Source organism: Physeter macrocephalus, chromosome 4 (genome assembly GCF_002837175.3).
Source record: "Physeter macrocephalus isolate SW-GA chromosome 4, ASM283717v5, whole genome shotgun sequence".
NCBI lineage: Eukaryota > Metazoa > Chordata > Mammalia > Artiodactyla > Physeteridae > Physeter > Physeter macrocephalus.
In genome coordinates this window covers 101,567,160-101,588,445 of record NC_041217.1, presented here as the reverse complement: position 1 = coordinate 101,588,445, position 21,286 = coordinate 101,567,160, and the positions used below count along the sequence as shown (strand labels likewise).

At 35.0% G+C, this 21,286-nt stretch overlaps 1 protein-coding gene across 6 annotated transcripts in view; it reads left to right on the top strand.

Moving 5' to 3' along the window:
- The window catches only part of FNBP1L (formin binding protein 1 like), a 128,275-nt gene extending 109,390 nt beyond the window's left edge, over nucleotides 1-18,885 (top strand). For 3 of the 6 annotated variants that reach the window (XM_028489117.2, XM_028489113.2, XM_028489116.2), the window contains 6 exons: nucleotides 233-391; nucleotides 8,013-8,122; nucleotides 9,557-9,689; nucleotides 10,939-11,033; nucleotides 13,607-13,755; nucleotides 15,185-18,885. In XM_028489117.2, coding sequence (XP_028344918.1) covers nucleotides 233-391; nucleotides 8,013-8,122; nucleotides 9,557-9,689; nucleotides 10,939-11,033; nucleotides 13,607-13,755; nucleotides 15,185-15,363 — 825 coding nt within the window. In that variant the 3' untranslated portion in view covers nucleotides 15,364-18,885. The remainder of the gene's footprint in view (nucleotides 1-232; nucleotides 392-8,012; nucleotides 8,123-9,556; nucleotides 9,690-10,938; nucleotides 11,034-13,606; nucleotides 13,756-15,184) is intronic. The other 3 variants (XM_028489115.2, XM_028489114.2, XM_024119874.2) reach the window with 3 other exon arrangements.
- The last annotated feature ends 2,401 nt before the right edge of the window (nucleotides 18,886-21,286 follow it).

The following is a 21,286-nucleotide window of genomic DNA, read 5'->3' as shown; positions in this document are numbered from 1 at the left end:
TATATTTTCAGTCTGTCAGCTTGTAAAAAAGTGATGAAGTGGTACATTTTTAAAAGTAAATTTGACTTTTTAAAATGACAGTTTTGGCAAAGCTATGTTAACTTATAATATTTTTATAGAAAACTTTGAGATATATTTTGTAAAAAGTATGTTGCCAAAAATAGAATTTTCATTTAGGAAAAAAAGCTATGCACATTTGGCTTATTGATTCCTTTCTTTATTTCCATATTAGCCACAGTCCCCACCCTTAACCCCTACTAGTTTATTCACATCCAGTACTCCTAATGGGTCCCAGTTTCTCACATTCTCCATTGAGCCCGTGCATTATTGTATGAATGAAATAAAAACAGGGAAGCCCAGAATTCCTTCTTTCAGAAGTCTCAAAAGAGGGGTAAGTTTAATAATGGGTTAAAATGCATGATGGCCTATTGTGTGTGTAGTGTGGCTTTTAATACTCTCCACCCTCATTATAAGGCTCTCTCCTATATATATGTAGTTTAAAACACGACAGAATTAAGTATAGCTGCCCTCAAGTTAAAAACAACTCCTCTTTATAACATTTGAAATGCTCACCCATAAAAGAATGGTATTATAAAGAGGGTGCTGGGTACAATCATATTAGCTATTTTTTTTGTTGTTGTTGTTTATGTGAAGTCATATGTCCGCCATTGTCTTGTAATGTATTTACATTTTTAAGACTTTCAGTAATTTGTCACTGGAGTTACTCATGTAATAATTTGTCACTAATGATGACCTCTGCGAATTTCTAAATATTATTTTGTTGGCAGAAAAATCAAGTTCTATTTTAATTTTAATTGCCCTACTTTCAGAAGCATAAAACACAATTTCCAATAGTTAAATAAAAAATCAAAGATAGGCATGTTAAATATCAAGATTGTATATCAATTAAAATAATATATTAGAAAGTACTTTGTAAGTTGTAAAGCCTATAAAAATACTAGATATTATTGAGTAATGGTTATATGGAATTTGTATTGAGTAATTGTTACAGGAAGTATTTTTTACCAAATATTTCCTTTCTTTTCCCCAATAGGCTAGCCTTTGGCATTTACTTAAAACTAAAAATACTCTGCAAATGAAAAGTTTTAGAATAGTAAAAAACAAATATTAAATTGTTTCTTAGCAATAACTGTTATACTACTGATAAATTAGTGTTACTTCATTATGTTAGGCTAATTTCTTTTATGATCTGATTTTAAGGCCGTGTTTGTAATATTCATAGCTCATAATTTAGATACATTTATGAGATTTGTATGAGCATTTGTTTGGACATATAAAAAACATAGGTGTGATAACCCACCGATAAGAACTCAGAGTCTATTAGTGTCATAAGAACTCTAATCATTAACAGCAATACACTCACTCTTGGACTCACTCTTGCTTGCAATCCCTCTCTTCCTTCCCTTTTCCTGCTTCTCCTCCCTTCCTCTCTCCCTTTGTTCCTTCTCTCCCTTTCATTTCTTTCTTCTTTTTCCTTCTCTGTCTAGCCTGTGTGTTTCTCACTGTTTGTAGCCCTTTCTCTCTTCAAATTGCTTTAGTTTCTCTTCTGGCCACATGTGGATAAGATATGTTAATTTAGGGCAAGATTACATTATTATTTACATTTCCGTTGAAACAGTATGACAAACAATCGGTATCAGTAATGCAGCAGAAATATCCTAGTGTATTATGTTCTTTTTGGGACTTCCTTTTTTCCTATAATGACATGAACTTCTTTGTGTCTACCTTTTCTAATTCTGTATGTGAATGATATTATAGGTTAATTTCATGACATTTTGAAAAGTCCCTGTGAATGAGTCTGTATTATACCTACAAGCACCATAGGTGCCTGTTATCACTTTTCAAAGCTCTTATCACTTGTTTAAAAGACTTTAAGAAATCATACTTGGGATTTCTATTGCCTGAACTATGAGAGTAGAATTACTTCCCATCTTTCTTCTCTTTGATGACTTAGACTTCATTGAATATTATGCTTTTGCATAAATCATGAGAAATTACAAATAGTAATTTCTAGTAGCCATATTTTTGTAATCACGTATGTGTCCTACCTATTGAGTCTACCAGGCCCAGTTACAGTACCCTACACAGTATAGTCATAGGGATATGAAGTAAATATAATTCTTTGAAAAAAGTTTAGGCGGTTAGAACTGTGAGCCCTGGAGAGAGAAGCTTAAGTATGTGCCATCTTCATTGTTATTGAATAAATCTATCGGTAGAATTTTATAACTGTAGAACTTAAAAGTATCTGCGGGGTTATTATTTCTCGTATTTCCACATATTGCTTTAATTTAAAATATTAGTACATTTGGCGGGGGGGGTGGGTGGCTAGTTCCAGAAGGCCAAAATGGTCCCACTTTTTTTTTTTTTTTTTTTGGTACGCCGACCTCACCGAGAGCGGCCTGGTGGGCCTCCTGGAGCAGGCGGCCGAGCTCTTCAGCACGGTCAGTGCACATAGCTGTCCGGGCTTCCACAGTCAGCCTGAACTCTGGTGTCGGTGCCCTGAGTGCCGGTCTTAACGTCCAGCCAGTCCCACTTTTTTTTTTTTTTTTTTTTTTTTTTGTGGTACGCGGACCTCTCACTGTTGTGGCCTCTCCGGTTGCGGAGCACAGGCTCCGGATGTGCAGGCTCAGCGGCCATGGCTCACGGGCCCAGCAGATCCGCGGCATGTGGGATCTTCCTGGACCGGGGCACGAACCCGTGTCCCCTGCATCGGCAGGCGGACCCTCAATCACTGCGCCACCAGGGAAACCCCTATCCCACTTTTATTATTAGTTATCATGCCAAAGAAAAAAGCAGTATGCAAGACGGAAAATGTGACAGACAGACCAACTAGAGAATAGAGTTGGAGAATAGAGCAGGAAGTAAAGTTTATTACCTTGGCATTGAGAAGTTTCTTTCTATTTTGATTGGTATCTGGTAGTTTACTAGATACTATTTCAAAATTATGTTTTCTTCCACTTAAGAATTTTCTCAGTATAGAAGAAGAAGGTAAGCTTTAAGAAGCCAGTTTATGTGTTTTTACATGGATTTCCATGTAAGTCCATTAAACTTACAAAGTCTTAAGGTTTCGTAAAGCTGATGAGTTGTACCATTCAAAGCAGAAACTCTTGTTTTGAGCTATATTTGTTACATCATTTTTCCTAAGTACCTGCTTTTGGCTTTTCTAAAAATTTATAATTTCTTTTTCTTTCATTCTTAAGGAAACCTATTATATACAGTTTGCATTATCTTTAAGGATATGAGAAATGTTATATTGGACCAGTGTTTTTGAATATGATGGTGGTACTGGTAGACTTTCTCTGAGGGACGAGGGTTTATAATTTCCTTCTGTGACATCAGGATCTAACCTTAAATAGATATTTGGTGCACACCCAAACTTAACTACTTAATATAAAAATGAATAATTTTTACTCTATAACTACTTCATTGGAGCTTACTGGGTACTCTTTTTTTTTTAGAAGTATATTTATCTAGCAGTATCAAGTCCATGTTTTCTTTTAAAATTATTCATGATCTTATAGACTTCTAGAGTCATTTTTTTAAGCTTTTATTTATCCAGAATACAGTTCTCAGGATTTTCCTATCTTTAAATTAAATACACATAATAATTTGAATTGCCTGACTGATTTCCTTTTTAGGTCCCTTATGTATTTATTAAGATATAGTGGGTATGTGAAATTTTCTAGTTATAGGGATATGAAAATTGCATATGAGAGTATAGTATTTCTCTATTGAACGTGAATTGCTTAAAAAAAAGACAAAATATATTTCTAATATTTTACAAAGAACTTGAGTTTTAATATCCCCAAATCTAAGATTAATGAACTGTGAAATTATTTTCTAATTGATAGTAAAACTATAGGTTAGCTAAAAACTGAAGCATTTGATATTTCAGTTATAATTATATTACTGTTTTCTCTAAAACTATTAATATAGAAGCTGAAAAAATAATTTGTATCACTCAGAAATATAGCTGGTGGAGATTATCATAAAAGATAAATTCAAATGCTTTACCTATTTTGTTTTTTACCATCTATATGGATTTTGTTTTAATAATATTTATAGAAGACCATAAATATCTTTTTAAAATTTAAACCTTCTAATCTTCTTACCAGGAATTTTGTCATAGCAAAATAAGTTGTGGTTTTTGTTCCCTGAAACTACTGACAGTCTAAAGAATGTTAAGTGTAATTTGGAAAGATAATGGATAGCGTATGTCATCTTTTCTTATCATCGTAACCATTAATATATATGGCCAGTTCATCAGAGATAAAGGGTAGATATTTTTGTCAGCTATTTATTAAAATCTATATTTTTTATGTGAAATTCTACCTGAAATCCTCCATATTCTCTGAAACATCATGACTTAGAAAATAGGGACAAGTAAAAATTTTAGAGGCCGCTAAACAAATGAAATGGATATGAAGATGAACTTTTCAAAGCTCTGCTGAGTATTATGGGTCACAATGTGTGTGTGAGTGTGTTTGTGCGCACGCATGTGCATGTATACACGTGTGTTTAGTGTGGATGACAGGCAAATGCAGTGCAAGTTGCAGAATCCTGGTAACTCATAGAACGTGGGTGATATATAAATACGCATATATATATTCACAATATGAGAGGACTCTGTGCTATGTCATTTCACATTTTCAGAAAGAATAAATTTTAACCAGTTTTCTAAAAATTGAAGTTATGTATTTTTAGTGTTATTTTTCGAGCACATGGATTTCAGAATGAAAACTGAAAAATGGAAGCTGTATCTTCAAAGCAAAATTCAACCCATATGTTTGTGTCCATTAGCAAATATGTATGGGAAACTTGAATCTGGGTGACTCATTATCATTTTGATAATAGTGTGTTTTTTAATGTGTCCGTACATTAAAAATAGCACCTTAAAACTAAAGTAGAAATGTTACCCTTACTGACCCATGGTATATTTAAATTCAAAACAGTATTTTGAAATATAATAATTCAGATAATCGTGTTTTGTTTAATGCATTGGGAAAAGTATTCCATTAATATTTCTTTAAAATGGCTAATATTAAATCTTTTATATTCACCTTTTCAAATATTAGTATTTTGAGAGTGAAGAGCTATGTAAGTGAAATCCACTTATGTAAAAATTGTTTTTTATAGAAGAAAATATGTGTTTACTGATAGAGTGATTACTATTTAGAGTTTCAGTTGCACTTGGAAAATATCTGCCCATTATCATCAGTGTATATTTTTTTTTGCAAGTAATTTACTTTCCCAAAAGTGTGGTTAAAATTGTTTTTCTGGCATAATTGTTTGGATTGTGAAATGTACATGATTTATTTTAATATTGTAAAAAAAAAGAATAAGTTATTGCATCTCTGTATTATGGTTTCATGTGAATAATATACCATTTCTTTCTGTTTTCCATTGAACTATTCAGTGGTCGGTGAAGATGGTAAGCCTTATGTGCTGATCTATATACTGTGCCAACATTAAATAATCACAAAACATTGTTTTGTTTAATTCAAAACAAAGTGGTAACGTACATCCCCACATGTTACCTTGTATGTCTTTTCTTTTTATAATTTAATCCATAGTCCAACACATGCCAGTACCTCTGATGTCATAAAATTTAATAATAATGTGGTTAACTGTAACTCATTAAGTTCTTAAATGTTATTGGGTGGAGTCTTTGTCATGTTACAGAGAATGAAATTATAGTTAAACATCATTTTAAAAGTTACATGGTAAAACAAATGTTTATTATTTTACAAAAGAAAAATTAAACAAAAATGATTTTTCTTAACACTCTTTAAAAAGATCATGTAAGTTTGATTTGCAGTTTATCACGAGTCATTAGATTTTCCAAAATGTAAGAAAGAAAGATTTCTTGCTAGTTTCATTAGAGAGTCAGTGCTTTCTTCTTGTCTACTAATGAATGGGAATAAAAGCACAAATAATTTAAATATTGTGTGTGTGTGCGCATGTGTGCTTGCGCATGTGTGTGATGTTCCTTTATACATATGTTTCAAACAAATTAATGGAACTGCATTGTGAAGACCTAATGTAAAAATTATTGGGTGCTTATGTAGTTTCTCATTTTTTGGAAAACACATGAGTCTTTTTCAGACTATTGCAGTTTGGCCTTTTATGAATTCCCATGTAGTAGGAGAGGTTTTTAAATGTCTCAGAGTCTTCTTTACAGCCATAGGAAATAGAGTGAGTTTAGTTCTCATATTCTATAAAGGAATATGTTATAATGTCAAAATGGGATATTAAAAATGCAAGTGCCTAGCTATCTGCTGTTAATAAATTTGAGAACAAGTTCGATTAATGATAAGTGGAAATCTGGAGGATTTACTTGTAGGTAATTGAGTTTATTACAATACTATCAAAAAAACAATATTAAAATGTGTTTTTTCATTTCATTTAATTAAAAAATATAAATTAGAAAGTTTTACTTTAGGCACAATATAATAGTTTTCAAACTATTATATACCTGTACCCCAAATTAGATTAAATCTGACAACTTACATTGATAATTGACCACTAAATTTAAAGGCATCTTGTAGGAAATTTTGCCATTTGTTTATTTAGGTCAGATTTGGGTGATTGACAGATTTTTATTTCTGGTGACTGGTAGATTAAAAAACAAAAGCCACTTAGAAAAGATGTCCTCCTTTTTTTTCTTTGACAGGCTTGTTGAATGTCCATAATGTTCAGGCCATTTGCAAAAAATTTTCTTATGAATTAAGTGTTACATTTGATCATGGCTTATCTAAAAAGTGAGTTTTATCTTTTTTAAAAGCAAGGGAAGCACTCTTATAGATGGTGAAATAAAGCTATTTAGATGTGTTATAGGAGTCAGTGGTTCAAGGAGCAAGGATGCATTTGTTGTGTGAGCTCACTTCAGCAACACTTAAAAAATTGAATTGCATATTCTTAAAAGTCCCCATTTTAAAGAGAAAAATGAAGAATAATAGTTGTCAACAATTTTTGAGTATGTAAAATCTTACATAAATATGGGCTCATGTTAAATGGAATCAATAGTTGCTAACATTGGTCTGGTTGTATAATCTCTAATAAGATAACTACGGTAACAATGACATGATTAACATTTAAGAGGAGAAAGACATCATTTGAATCAATTTACATCTAAATACTAGAACTGTTTCTTAAATGATATAGTTTCTTGAATATCAAAACATTAAAAAATTTTCAGACATTAAGCATCCTTCCTAAATAAGGATTTTATCTTTCTTTGGATTATATCTTTATTTCAAGAACAACTGAGGTATGCAATTTGGTTGTACAAAGGATAATTGAAAATAAATTCCTTATTGGAATGTAATTTCTACTTACATTTCACTTGGTGGATAGTTCTACCTTTTATTTTTTAATGATCAAGTATGTTAACAGTTCTGATGAATGGTTTAATAAATATAATCATTCAAAGACTGTGTAATATTAAAATATTTTTCATTAGTTATTTTGCCTTTATGAGGTAAGTTGGTTTAACTCAGTTATATAAACTTTTCATATTTTCAGTCTGAACATTTGTAATACCCTGAGTATCACGGCAATAGATTTGGTTTGGGAATGTGGTGCAGTATGTTATATAAAAAATACTTTGTATAGGTGAGAAATGTTACGTGTTTCCATTTCATTGTTGTTGCTGTAAGAAGGTTCATCTGTATTTATTTTAACTCTGCCGAGACCTGAATATAATGTTATGCTGGTAATTACCAATTAACTGTATCTGCTGATATTTTTACCTATTCTATTTCATGATTTTTTAAAAAGTGACTGGCATCTGAGCGCTTTCTTCAATACGATTGTTTTAATTAACATACACATACATATCTATGTAGATTTCTTTTTCTTAAAAGGAGGTGTTTGGGGCTAATTTGAAATGAAACTTAAAATTGATATGTATTCTTACTTTATAGTGAGTATATTTTGGAAATAAAATTTCATGAAAATATCTTTTATAATTATTTAGATTCTCTTTTCAGGGCCCAGCACTAGAAGATTTCAGTCATCTGCCACCAGAACAGAGACGTAAAAAACTGCAGCAGCGCATCGATGAACTTAACAGAGAACTACAAAAAGAATCAGACCAAAAGTATTTTCCCATTAAGTTCTGTCTGCCATCATTATTCCTTTTAGAGTCTACTTTGAATGATATGTTTAAACGTGATGTATAAAAGGCTTAAAAATTATACATCCTAATTGAAATATCTTTTGAGGGAAAAATACAGTCCTAAACTTGGAAAATTGTGCTCTGTCATATTTTTAAAATGAAATGTTAGAGAGTTTCTTAGGTTGCAGATTACTTATTGGATGCTAATAGTATATATTTATGCCTTCCATAAATTTTCAAAATAGTTTGATGATTATCAAGGGTAGTTTCACCAACACTAACTACCTCTTATATTTTGATAAATTTTAATTTTGCTTTAGTATATAAATTGAGCTCAATAGAAATCTGAGGCTATAATTATTTTGTTTGCAGCAAGAATGTTGGAAAACAGTGTTTGATTACTTACAGCTTCAGATTCATTTGTAGCTTTAATTTTTTTTTCAATTTTATAAAAAGTTTCTTTTAGTTCAATTTTGTTTTAATGAATATAGAGATTTATATATGATGAATAAAGGGTTATTACAGTGGATTGGTAACTTACTATCTGCTATTACACTGAAGATAAAATTGGAGCTTAAACTCTGACATGAGTGATTGAAGAGATTCATATTTGAGAATGATCTGAAGATAGGTGATATTAAAATAGTCAATTTTGTCTCAATAAAACTGGAAAAAACAAAGCATTAAGAGATCACCCTTAAAAAGGAGAACTGTAGGATGAGATGAGAAGAAATCTCTGTGATTTTATGTAACACATTTAAAGGATAAACAGAAGAGAAGGAACCAGTGAGGGAAATAATGAGACAGGTGAAGGGAAGGGAAAAGAAAATGTAACCTCTAGGAAATCAAGAAAGAAACGAGTATTAAGGAGTGTTAGTAATGTCAGATGTTAGAGCCAAGGAGAGCTAATTGAGGCATAATCTATAGTGATATGATTAGAGAAGTGAAGAGGATGAATGATTTGAATTTAGAGGGAGAGGGGCAAGTTAAAGATGGTATAGATGAGTGGGAGGATGATGATGCTGTGAACTAAGATAAGGAACACCGGTGGAATAATGTGTCTGGATGAGAATATGATGAGTTTGATTTTGGACATGATGAGTTTAACAATATTGAGGAATATTCTTTCAGTCCTTGATTAAATATATATAATCTCATTTAGGAAGCAAGAAATGAGAAATGAAATCATTTTTTAAAAATTCTAAATGTTTTAAAAGACTGCCTCCATAAATTACTAACTATATACATGATCAGCTTCTTGCAGATTATCTTTAATCAGGTAATGCTTGATTAAAGTTAAAGAGATATGACTTTTAAGATTAGGCTGCATGTGAGTCCCCAGAATCAAATGAAACTCTTTTATCTGGGAACATGTGAAGTAAATGTTTAATTTTATGTCTTTCTGCTCATTTTCAGAGAAGCACTCAACAAAATGAAAGATGTATATGAGAAAAATCCACAAATGGGGGACCCAGGGAGTTTGCAGCCTAAATTAGCAGAGACCATGAATAACATTGACCGCCTGCGAATGGAAATCCACAAGAATGAGGTAGATTTGTTATTTAGCAGTTGTCTAAGATAAGTTCATTTTTATAAACTTCATTATGATAGATTGGATTTTGCTAGAATTATCTTCAAATATTTTATTTTAGGGTTTATGATCTAAAAGTAAGGTATCATTATGATCTAAAAGTAAGGTACCATAATCTAAAAGTAAGGTATCATTATGATCTAAAAGTAAGGTACCATAATCTTTCTTTTTTTTCCTGTCTTTTTCTTTTGGCTGAGTGGGGTCTTCGTTGCTGCGCGAGGGCTTTCTCTAGTTGTGGTGCGTGGGGGCTACTCTTTGTTGCCGTGCGCGGGCTTCTCACTGCGGTGGCTTCTCTTTTTGCGGAGCACGAGCTGTAGGCGCAGACTTCAGTAGTTGCAGCATGCGGGCCCTAGAGCACGTAGGCTTCAGTAGTTGCAGCGCGTTGCCTCAGTTGCGACGTGCAGGTTCTAGGGCACATGGGCTTCAGTAGTTGTGGCGCACGGGCTCAATAGTTGTGGCTCATGGGCTCTAGAGCGCAGGCTCAGTAGTTGTGGTGCACGGGCTTAGTTGCTCTGTGGCATGTGGGCTCTTCCTGGACCAGGAATTGAACCTGTGTCCCCTGCATTGGCAGGCAGCTTCTTAACCACTGCGCCACCAGGGAAGTTCAGGTATCATAATCTTTAGAATTAATCTCTCGTTGAAGTTTTTTTCCTTATTTAAAGCTTTATATAAAACTAAACGTACTATTTTTTTAATCAGCTGTCAAGTTGATCATTGACCAAATTGAAATAAAGGTTTCCCTTCTCTAAGAATTACATAATTATAAAGACCCAAAGCACATTTTAAATGTAGAATATTTTATGAGCTTTAAAATATATACATTGGGCTTCCTTGGTGGCGCATTGGTTAAGAATCCGCCTGCCAATGCGGGGGACACAGGTTCGAGCCCTGGTCTGCGAAGATCCCACATGCCTCAGAGCAGCTAAGCCCGTGTGCCACAACTACTGAGCCGGTGCTCTAGAGCCTGTGAGCCACAAGTACTGAAGCCCACACGCCTAGAGCCTGTGCTCCGCAACAAGAGAAGCCACCGCAATGAGAAGCCTGCACACTGCAACGAAGAGTAGCCCCCACTCGCTGCAACTAGAGAAAGCCCACTCACAGCAATGAAGACCCAACACAGCCAAACATAGAAAATAAAACAAAAAGTAAATAAATTTAAAAAATATATATATATATTTATTGAGCTCAGTTTTGTTTTTTCCCTAAGGCTTGGCTGTCTGAAGTTGAAAGCAAAACAGGTGGAAGAGGAGACAGAAGACATAGCAGTGACATAAATCACCTTGTAACACAGGGACGAGAAAGGTTATTTTTTGCATTTTATTTGTATTTCCTCCTTTTCCCCCAAACTTTTCTCACTGTTTTGTCCTAAACTTCATACAATTCTCTTTTTTCCTAATTTAACAAATTTGGCTTTTAATAGCTCAATCTTTGAACCTAAATAATTTTGTTTCTTTATAATAGCTAAAGGTGAAGTATGAAATTTCATATTGCTGCTCAGTTCTAGTTTGTAATGTGTCTACAAACAGAGTGGTAGGAACTTGGAAAATTCTGGGAGCTGCAGTCTAGAGGCATAGGCTCCCCAGGCCTGGGAAGATAGCCTTTAGGTTTAGATGGAGTTGGGTAGCTTATGCCAAAGAAAAATTTAACTGTCAAATTACTCAAAGTTTTGTGAAGGAAAAAAATTCATATTGTTAAATTGTATCAGAGCTTCCAAAAGACATTTTACTAAATGACCATGTTTTCATACCATTTGTGACATTTTCTCCCTTTGGGTAATGTTTTTTTCCCCCCCTCATAATAAAATCCAACAAATTTGGATTCACCTTAGAGAAGAATTTGAGAGATCTAGTATCAAATATTGGTTTACTATCTAATTACATTGTAATTTGAGCAATTTCATTTTAAAAAAATTTTTATTGGATTATGGTTGATTTACAGTGTGTTTCAGGTATACAGCAAAGTGATTCAGTTATACATATACATATATTCATTCTTTATCACAGAATATTGATTAGAGTCCTCTGTGCTACATAGTGGGTCTTTGTTGGTTATCTGTCTTATATATAGTAGTGTGTGTATGTTAATTCCAAGATCCTGATTTATCCCTCCCCTCCACATTTAGCAGTTCATTTTTAATGCTCCCTGAGTCTCAGTTTCCTAAAATATAAAATAAAGATTAAAATACCTGTCATACAGGGTTATTAGTAATGAATGAAATAATGTAGGGGTCCCCAACTGCAGGGGTGGTGCACAGCAGGAGGTGAGCGGCGGGTGGGCAGGTGAGTAACACTTCATCTGCCGCCCCCATCACTCTCATTACCGCCTGAACCATCCCGTCCCCCCACCCCCGCCCCGGTCCCTGGATAAATTGTCTTCCACGAAACCGGTCCCTGGTGCCAAAAAGGTTGGGGACCGCTGAAATAATGTACATAAAGCACCTACTAGTAAAATACCTGTGCTAGTATGTGCTTGACAAATGTTAATTTCTCCTTCTCTTCCTCTCCATTATCACTTTTTGAAAGAGTATATATCCTTAATATATCAAGAGATAGTCACAAATACACTGGTTTTTGTTATTAGGTAAAACCTAGATTTAAATAATCTAGTCCCTCTGGTTTGTGTTATTAAGATCTTGGCTTCCAGGCATACTGAAAGTACTGCTAAATCTCATCATGCAAACTATTAAAATCTTATTCAGTCATTTGATTCTTCAGTAAAATCAACATTTTTTTCTCTTTTTTTTTTTTTTTTTTTTTTTTTGCAGTACGCGGGCCTCTCACTGTTGTGGCCTCTGCCATTGCGGAGCACAGGCTCCGGACGCGCAGGCTCAGCGGCCATGGCTCACGGGCCCAGCCGCTCCGCGGCATGTGGGATCTTCCCAGACCGGGGCACGAACCCGTGTCCCCTGCATCAGCAGGTGTACCCTCAACCACTGTGCCACCAGGGAAGCCCTTTTTCTCTTTTTGAAGTAAAAATTTACAGAAAAAATGCCTTTGGATTACCTGCTTTCTGGGATTTTCTTAGTTACTAACTTTCCTCTTAACTTGATTAATTGGAAATTAATTTTACTAGGAGTCTTTTGGTTTTCAGTGACAGGGTGAATACTCTACCCATACTGGCTTAAACTGAAAAGGGATTTTATTGGCTGACTTCAGGGAGAGCTTGATCTAGGAACTCAGATGATATATTCAGTACTCCATTTCTCTCCACCTTCCAGTTTTGCCTTACACTGTGTTGGCTTCATTTAAAGGCTGTATATGGTGATCTTCCAAAGCTCTTAAACTCATATTTCTCCAGGTTCACGTCCAGTGGAAAAGGAAGGGAGCTTCTCTGAACAGTTCCAAGCAAAAGTCTTTGTGTATCTCTCATATCTTACTGGGTTACATGCCTACTAGTGAACTATTCACTGTGGTCATACAAGTTCTGTGCTAAGAATGGACCCTCTGGAACCAGGACAGAGCAACTCTACCTGAAGCCTGTGAACTGAACATGGGTCTGGGTGGGTCCCCTAAGAAATTTTAGGGTTTTCTTGCAAAAAGAGGGGGTGATGAATCCAGGATGATAAAAACCAAATGTCCATGACAATTTTCCATTTTATCTTTGGACCCAGTGATAATGAGACATACTTGCTGAATACATGTTATATGCCTAGAACATTGTAATCTTTTAATTTTTTAATTTCAGGAAATTCAACAAAAGCATTTTGAATTAGAAGCCACACACACACACACAGATTTCAACATTTAAGAAAATGAAGACTTAATTTAGAACTGTGTCATGGTTATTTGATTCTCTGAATTGATCCTGAGGAGATCAACTTGAAGGTAATATTAAAAGTTCCCATGTACTTGATCAGAGATAATTTTGTTTCATAGCCCTGAGGGAAGCTATACTGATGATGCAAACCAAGAAGTCCGTGGGCCACCCCAACAGCATGGTCACCACAGTGAGTTTGATGATGAGTTTGAAGATGACGATCCCTTGCCTGCTATTGGACACTGCAAAGCTATCTACCCTTTTGATGGTATGATTTTCTTAATACACTGTAATTGATAAAATTGGTTCCTTAAAGTCTACATACAGAGTCATGCACTGTAGTGTCCTTACAGCTAAATAAGAAAACTATACATGCCAGAAAATTATAATCCCAGTTCATTAGTGTGAATATTTTTGTTTTAACTACATTGCAGGTATAGAGATTTTTCTTCCGTACATGACATTGAAAGAAAATTACCTATGTTATCAGCATCCTAATAAAGATTATTATTTAATTATCAACTTTGGTTGATACAGAATTTCCCAACTTTGATGTACTCATCAAAGTTGAAGCCGCTTGAGCATGTAGCTCAACCCAAAGAGTGGAAGGCTGGTAGATATCACTTCAGGCTCTTCCTTGTAACTTGCTAACATTGAGTGGCAGGTACTAGGCAAATGGCATAGCTGAGTGCCACCACCATATGCTGACCCTGTAGGCCATATTTTCAGGTGAGGGAAGGAGGAAACGTGGTAGCTCTGACTATGCCATCCTTCCCCCTGTGATAGTTGGAGAAGAGACTGTAAGGGGAGGAAGGCATTGTGGCCCTCTCTTACAGGTTTTTAGTTACCCCTTCCCTCTCTTGGACTTTGAAAAATCGTTTTCTTCATTTCACAGAGGAGCAGAGTAACACCCTTACAAAGAAGTTGTTATAAAATGGTATATGAATTGAAGGCCCTTCCCTACCCATCCATTGTTTTGGTTTTTAAATTGGGTAGTTTTTAGTTGCTGCTCATTCTGAGAAAATAGTATTAAATAAGATCTTGCTATAATTTGCTACAGGGAGTAAAGGAAGGATTTAGCTTATGTTAAATATAAATATTCATTTGTGAAAACTGTTACTGCTAAGCAGGTTGGGAATGGTTGAGGGATTGGGAAGAAAGAGAGGCCTGAGGCTGATGAAGTTTTGAAGGAAGTTTGTGCTTTGTGGATATGATCATTCTGCTTCTACCATCACCAGAGTTTGACCTGTATTTTTCTCTGCTTGCTCCTCAAATTATATTCTTTCCTTCTTTCTTCTAACCCTCTCACTGTCTTGTTACTATTTTGAACTTCATGAATTTTCTAGATAGCAGTGCGACTCAAATTTTGGGAAGGAGTTGGAATAGTGAAATAGGAGTTAGTGTACCCTGTCAAATCATACAGTGTTGTTGTAGCTCAGATACTTCATCTGTTACATGGTGCTGCTGTTAATGCCAGCCTCACGGGTTATTGTGCAGTTCAAATGAGGTAAGTATATGAAACTGTTGGGTAAACTACAAAGCATCATAGAGTGGTGGTAATGAGAGTCAGTGGGCTCATAGTTCTATTACATTGAAATCTAGTAGGGTTCCATGTTGTTTTTTGTTGTATTTGTAACTTTTATTCAAAATTATTGCTATACTTAAATTATGCTTGTGCTGTGAAAACTCTCATTTAGGACATAATGAAGGTACTCTGGCAATGAAAGAAGGTGAAGTTCTATACATTATTGAGGAGGACAAGGGTGATGGATGGACAAGAGCTCGGAGACAGAATGGTGAAGAAGGCTACGTTCCCACATCATACATAGATGTAACTCTAGAGAAAAACAGTAAAGGTGCAGTAACTTACATCTAAACTAACCCGGCAGCTTTGTAACATGTATGACATAGGAACAATAGCAAAATGAAAACACAGTCAATGGGTGGGAAAACATAAGAAAGCTGAAAGGGCATCCAAGATTTATTGTTCACTGTGTGAGCTGAGTGTAGGCTCGGTCTTAGAGATGTGACTATTACAAGAAACTGTTCTCGTGACGCTTTACCATTTGAGTGATGTTGATGTGAAGCTAATTGATGCCTTTTGCTTTATGTCCTGCTTAAGTCTGTGTGAAGGATTTGTGTTTTTCTGCCTTATAAATCATAGAATTTAATCTACTGGGCAGGAATGCATGCTGTAGAGGGATAGGGATAGAAAGCTCCCTACCCCTCTACACTTTGCTTCAGGAAACACAGTGACTGTAGTGAACTCAAGTAAAACTGCTCTGAAATGCTTGCTATAAAAAGCTGATGCCCAAAAGAGTGGTTTGGTCGAGGAGTTTGAAATTGTAGCTACAGTTTCTAGGAAAAATGTAATAATAGTTGGCTAATTGGATAAAATACGAATGTAATCATTTTCATTTTTTGTCCTTATTCTCAACTTCAGTTTCCTAAAGGAAGAAAACAGGCACCTAACACATAATCTGTTTTAGTAGTAGGCTAATCAAGAGACATGCAAAATAAACAGGCCTGGTCTTGCTCTTTAAGTGAATAAAATGGCTTTTTTTTGAGACCCAAGGATATTTTCAGGTTTTCTAGTAATTTTCAATAATGTACAAGCTTTCTTCTAAATTAATGCTTGTATTTTTCATCTTTAAATGTTTTTTGAGAAGTACCACTTTAGTGATACTAGCATTTAGCAATTATACATAGGAAAGTGGATTCTAAATAAACTAAGAGGAAATCTTGCATGGAGGAGAAGTACTGGCAAATTTTGCTTGAAAGAAAAATGACTTTTTTCACTAACTGTGTTGGAGGAATATATCTCTACCATCACTGAGGGCATTTCCTCATTTTAGCTGAATCGTCAATTATTAGGAGTTTTTTTTCCAATTAATTTTAATAAACATTTGTTGGAAACACTGTATAATCAAGACATGTGCAGTGCTAGTTGTGTAGGGGAGTAAAGTGAGGAAGCAATTAAGAGACTGGTCCTTAATTTTGCTCATGTTCCAACATGTTTTGGTGTTTTTAATAGCTGACTATAAAATGATTTTAGAGACATTTGGGATGGACACTTTAAACTGAACACTCCTTTTGGTCTTACCAAAGGTCTTCAGTAATTGTTCTTTTCTTTTTCCTCCTGGACTGCAGGTTCCTGAAGAGGGTTTCTGAGGAAATGGGCAAGATGTTGAAGGAGGTTACATGCAGCTGCTTTTGGGGGGAGGGTATTAGAGTTGTCAGGCTCAGAGAGAGTGAGAGAAGCAAGTTGCATGAGTGCATGCAGACATGATTATATTTTACTAACTTCATTAGCATTTCCGTACCTTGTTTAAAAAAATCATTGTAATACCACCCCTTAAACTTGTCAATTACAGTTAGTCACATAAAGGAAAAAAAGCCAACAATGGCTAACCTTTTTTTCCATTTATTTTACTGATATCCAAATCAGAAAGAATGCAGAGCTGTCCTTAAGTTTGTCATATCTGACTGTCCAAACAGGACTATCCATCGCAGCTCTGTTTTAATTGGCTTTTAGACCCATTGTCTGTTAGAATCCTTGCCATTTGTCAGTGTCTGCCTGCGTCACCTCTGTGCTTGCTTAACATCCTGTTGCATGTCTAGAGTGATTGGGTTTAGATTTTTCAGGCATGTCTTTATAATCCCTTGTTCTCGTCAAAGCCTTTGTTTTGTTTTACATTTGTAGTGCAAATCACTTTGTCAAACATTTCCAGCGCTAATGTTTCCATCCTAGTATTTGTGTACGCTGCTATAACTTCCCCACTGCAAAACATTCCAGTTTTGGCATTATGAAGAAGCAGTTTGTGAACCTGAAGTATTTATGATCAGAAGAAAAAACATCTCTGCTCTAGCCTACAGCCCAGTTGAAAGAACTCTTTGAAACATGATACATCTTCAGCACCTCAGTCTGGGAAGAAACCATAGTCAGCACTGAAATCCTGGCATAATAAACACAGAAGATACTCACCACCTCAAGACAAAGGACTGTTGTCAGAAGTCAGCTGCTTCCATTCAAACGCTGCCTTAAACTAGAGTGCCTAAATCTGCTGATTGCCAACACTACCACTACAGTATCCCACAAAGGGCTTTATGTGTCAGCTCAGTGCGACCTCCATTAACTCGGCAGTGCTGCTATAGCTGCCGATACAACCTCGGTAGGTGGCTTTTAGAGCTCTACCATGTTTGTTGGTGCATCTTCAAATTTATGCATCAAACTAAAGACATGTCTGAGTCCATTTTACTTAGTGTTTTTATGAGAAGTTTTATGGACCTCCCTCCCATTGTCTTTTAATTTGGGGTTACTGTTTTCTCACTTAATTATTACAATGATAGTCTGTTTCCAGGTGATGATTTTATTTGAACCACATACAATTTAGTGAAACTTTGTAATGATCTATGTGCACTTTTCCTTGTAAAATGGGAGTTTCTGTATGTTTATACTTGTAAATATAATTGTCATCAGTGCCCCTATGCTTATGTTGCTCATGTTGTCCTCCCTCGCATTTGTGATTCTGTTAATGACTTGTATCTTAACTAATTTCTTAGTGGCATTTAATAGGGAGGTGGGTGGGGGGATATTTGTAACATGGAAGCTTCATTAATTTGGTTCTTTACTGTTTTGAAGGAAGAAAGAACGTGAAATTGTCTGTGTATTGTTGGATTTCAAGCAATATTTTAGAAACCGTGTGACTGCTTTAATAATTTTTCCCAGTGTTATTTGAATCGTACTACCAGTTATACTAAAGCTGAATGACAATTGTGTGAAAGTCGATGCCTTCATAAGATCAAGTACGCCCGTTACACAGCTGACATGATAGTGTATTACCTTTAAGGCTAGTAAACTATGAGTTTTAGATTTTAAATCTCATTACAGGGTTATTTATATAAAGTGACATTATTCAGTACTGACAGACTACATAAAGTAGTTTTCAGATCCAGTGCTATTTTTATTTTAAAGGTTAGCAATGAAGAGGAAACGTGAGCTGGCTGTGTTTGTCTTCTGTACAAAGCCTGAGGTGCTTGTGCTTTTTGGCAGCAGCCACAGAGGGCAAAGTTTAAGGCTTTCTTGTGAGGACTAACTGTTCTTTTCAAGCTACTGTTTGTTTTTCTTAAAGCAGGATTTGCTTCCGTAGGAGGCAAGTTCCCTCACGTGGAATAGTGCAACCTGTGTATGGGTTATTACAATAGGAAAGACATTTGTACTTGCACAGTTTAAATCATTCTTAAATTTGAACATGTGAATTGTCCAAAAGAAGTCTTTAATTTTTCAGTAATTTTTACTCTTTTTGTGCACATGTTGATTTCTTAATGTAAATGCTTTGTTTAAGATAGTGTTCTCTGTTGAGAATATTTTCATGGAATAAAATAATCTTTTCATGGTCAGTTAAGGTGTATAGTATTATCTCTTACTGCTGTGTGAACTAAAGAGATGTAATGGTTTTGTTCTTGAATATGCTAAGTTCCAGGTAGTACAAAGTAGATGACCAGGTTCCATAAATGGAAGCATCTGTGTTGGGCAACAATTTTTGCAAAGCAGTTTTGAAAATTTTATTCTAGTTTTAGTTTCTCTCAAGCTTTCTTAAAGGACAAAAAAGTTAACATTCTTTACAGTGAATTTAAGTTAAGGTTATAATTTGTGTTTTTAAATCTTTGTTCTACAGTAGCTATGTTACACAGACTTTGCTTTTACACCATCTTAGCCTCTGCATCCATAGGAACTGTCCCTATACTACATAGATTGATCTAGCCTCAGGTTGGTCAGCATTTCCCGTGCTTCTGCTTGAGTTCCTGATCAGTCAGAGAGCACCTGTGTCTTCATCGCATTTCAAAATATGGAAAGAGAATGTTTGCCACAATTAGTGTCACATCAGTGATTTTAGGAAGTCTTAATTTCAGAAGATTAACCTTTTTAAAAGGGAAAATCTGAAACTATGACTAGTAACTTCTAGAAACCCTAAAAGGGAATAAAACTCAGGGTTTTATTCTGAATAATGAAAGGTTGCAATTGCTGAGATGAAAATTTAGAGATCCACACCAAGCCTGGAAGTAGGGACACACACAAAACAAAACAGCAGGAAAACAGTGTCAACCAAAAAAACTCAACAATGAAAAGGACTTTTACTATCTGAACCAAGATCAGGGAAGTCAAATTGTACTTGGTAGGGAAAGATAACATCCTCATAACAGTATTAAGGAAATAGTAAAAGGAAAAGGATCTTCAGACTTGTTGAAAAGAATAGGTTTTCTTTGTGAAGAAGGTATTAGTGCAGGTGAAAAAAATACTAAAAAAAGCCACCAAGCCTATTTCAATGAGCTCATATACCTGGGATCAAATATATTCCTGAGTATAGTCACTGTCTGTAAGAAACTATGGAAAATATAAGAGATGCCAAAAGATAGGGGAATGGGAAAATACACATTTTTTAAAAAAATTTGTTTTATGGTAATATGGTTGATTTACAATGTTGCATTAATTTCTGCTGTACAGCAAAGTGATTCAGTTATACATATATATATATACATTCTTTTAAAAATTCTTTTCCATTATGGTTTATCACAGGATATTGAATATAGTTCCCTGTGCTATGCAGTAGGACCCTGTTGTTTATCCATTCTGTAAGTTTGCATCTGCTAATCCCAAACTCCCAGTCCATCCTTCCTCCCCCCCCGCACCTCCTTTGGCTATCACAAGTCTGTTCTCTGTGTCTCTGAGTCTGTTTCATAGATAAGTTCATTTGTGTCATATTTTAGATTCCACATATAAGTGATATATGGTATTTGTCTTTCTCTTTCTGACTTACTTCACTTAGTATGATAATCTCTAGGTCCATCCGTGTTGCTGCAAATGGCATTATTTCATAGTTTTTTATGACTATTATTCCGTTTGTATAGATGTACATCTTTATTCCTCTGTCGATGGACATTTAGGTTGCTTCCATGTCTTGGCTGTTGTGAATAGTGCTGCTATGAACATAGGGGTGCATGTACCTTTTTGAATTATAGTTTTATCCGGATATATGCCCAGAAGTGAGATTGCTGGATCATATGGCAACTCTATTTTTAGTTTGTTGAGGGACTGCCATACTGTTCTCCATAGTGCTGCATCAATTTACGTTCCCACCAACAACATAGGAGGGTTCCCTTTTCTCCACACCCTCTCCAGCATTTGTTATTTGTAGATTAAAAAATACATATATGGCTGTTTTGATGGGTGTGAGGTGGTACCTCATTGTAGTTTTTTGATTTTCATTTAATAATTAGTGATGCTGAGCATCATTTCATGTGCCTGTTGGCCATCTGTATGTCTTTGGAGAAATGTCTATTTAGGTCTTCTGCCCATTGGAAAATATAAATTTTGAAGAGTAAATTCTGGGAAGTTTGACAACTCTTAAAAGTGCTAGATAATTTTGTCAGCATTTAAGAGAAAAGGTAATGGGCAACTGACCTAGGTCCTAAGAATATGTCTAGTTAGCCTCATTCCTTTCTTTAGATACAAATGGGAAATTCTACAGACGTAATTGTCCTGATTTCAGCACAATTGCAGTAATTGACAAGATTTCTTACTCATTTTTGTAAGATTGTGAGAGCGTTGTTTTAGAGAATGGGAGCTTGCAACGAGCTAATTTGGTAAACCGGAAATGTCAACCCTGAGGAGAACTTCTTGTAGAAAACACATGTATGTTATGAACCATTGTAAAATAAACATAAATCTGTCAACTCAAGAAATAGAAAATTATCCTCTCCATCTCCTTCAAAGATAACCATTATCCTGAGTTTTATGT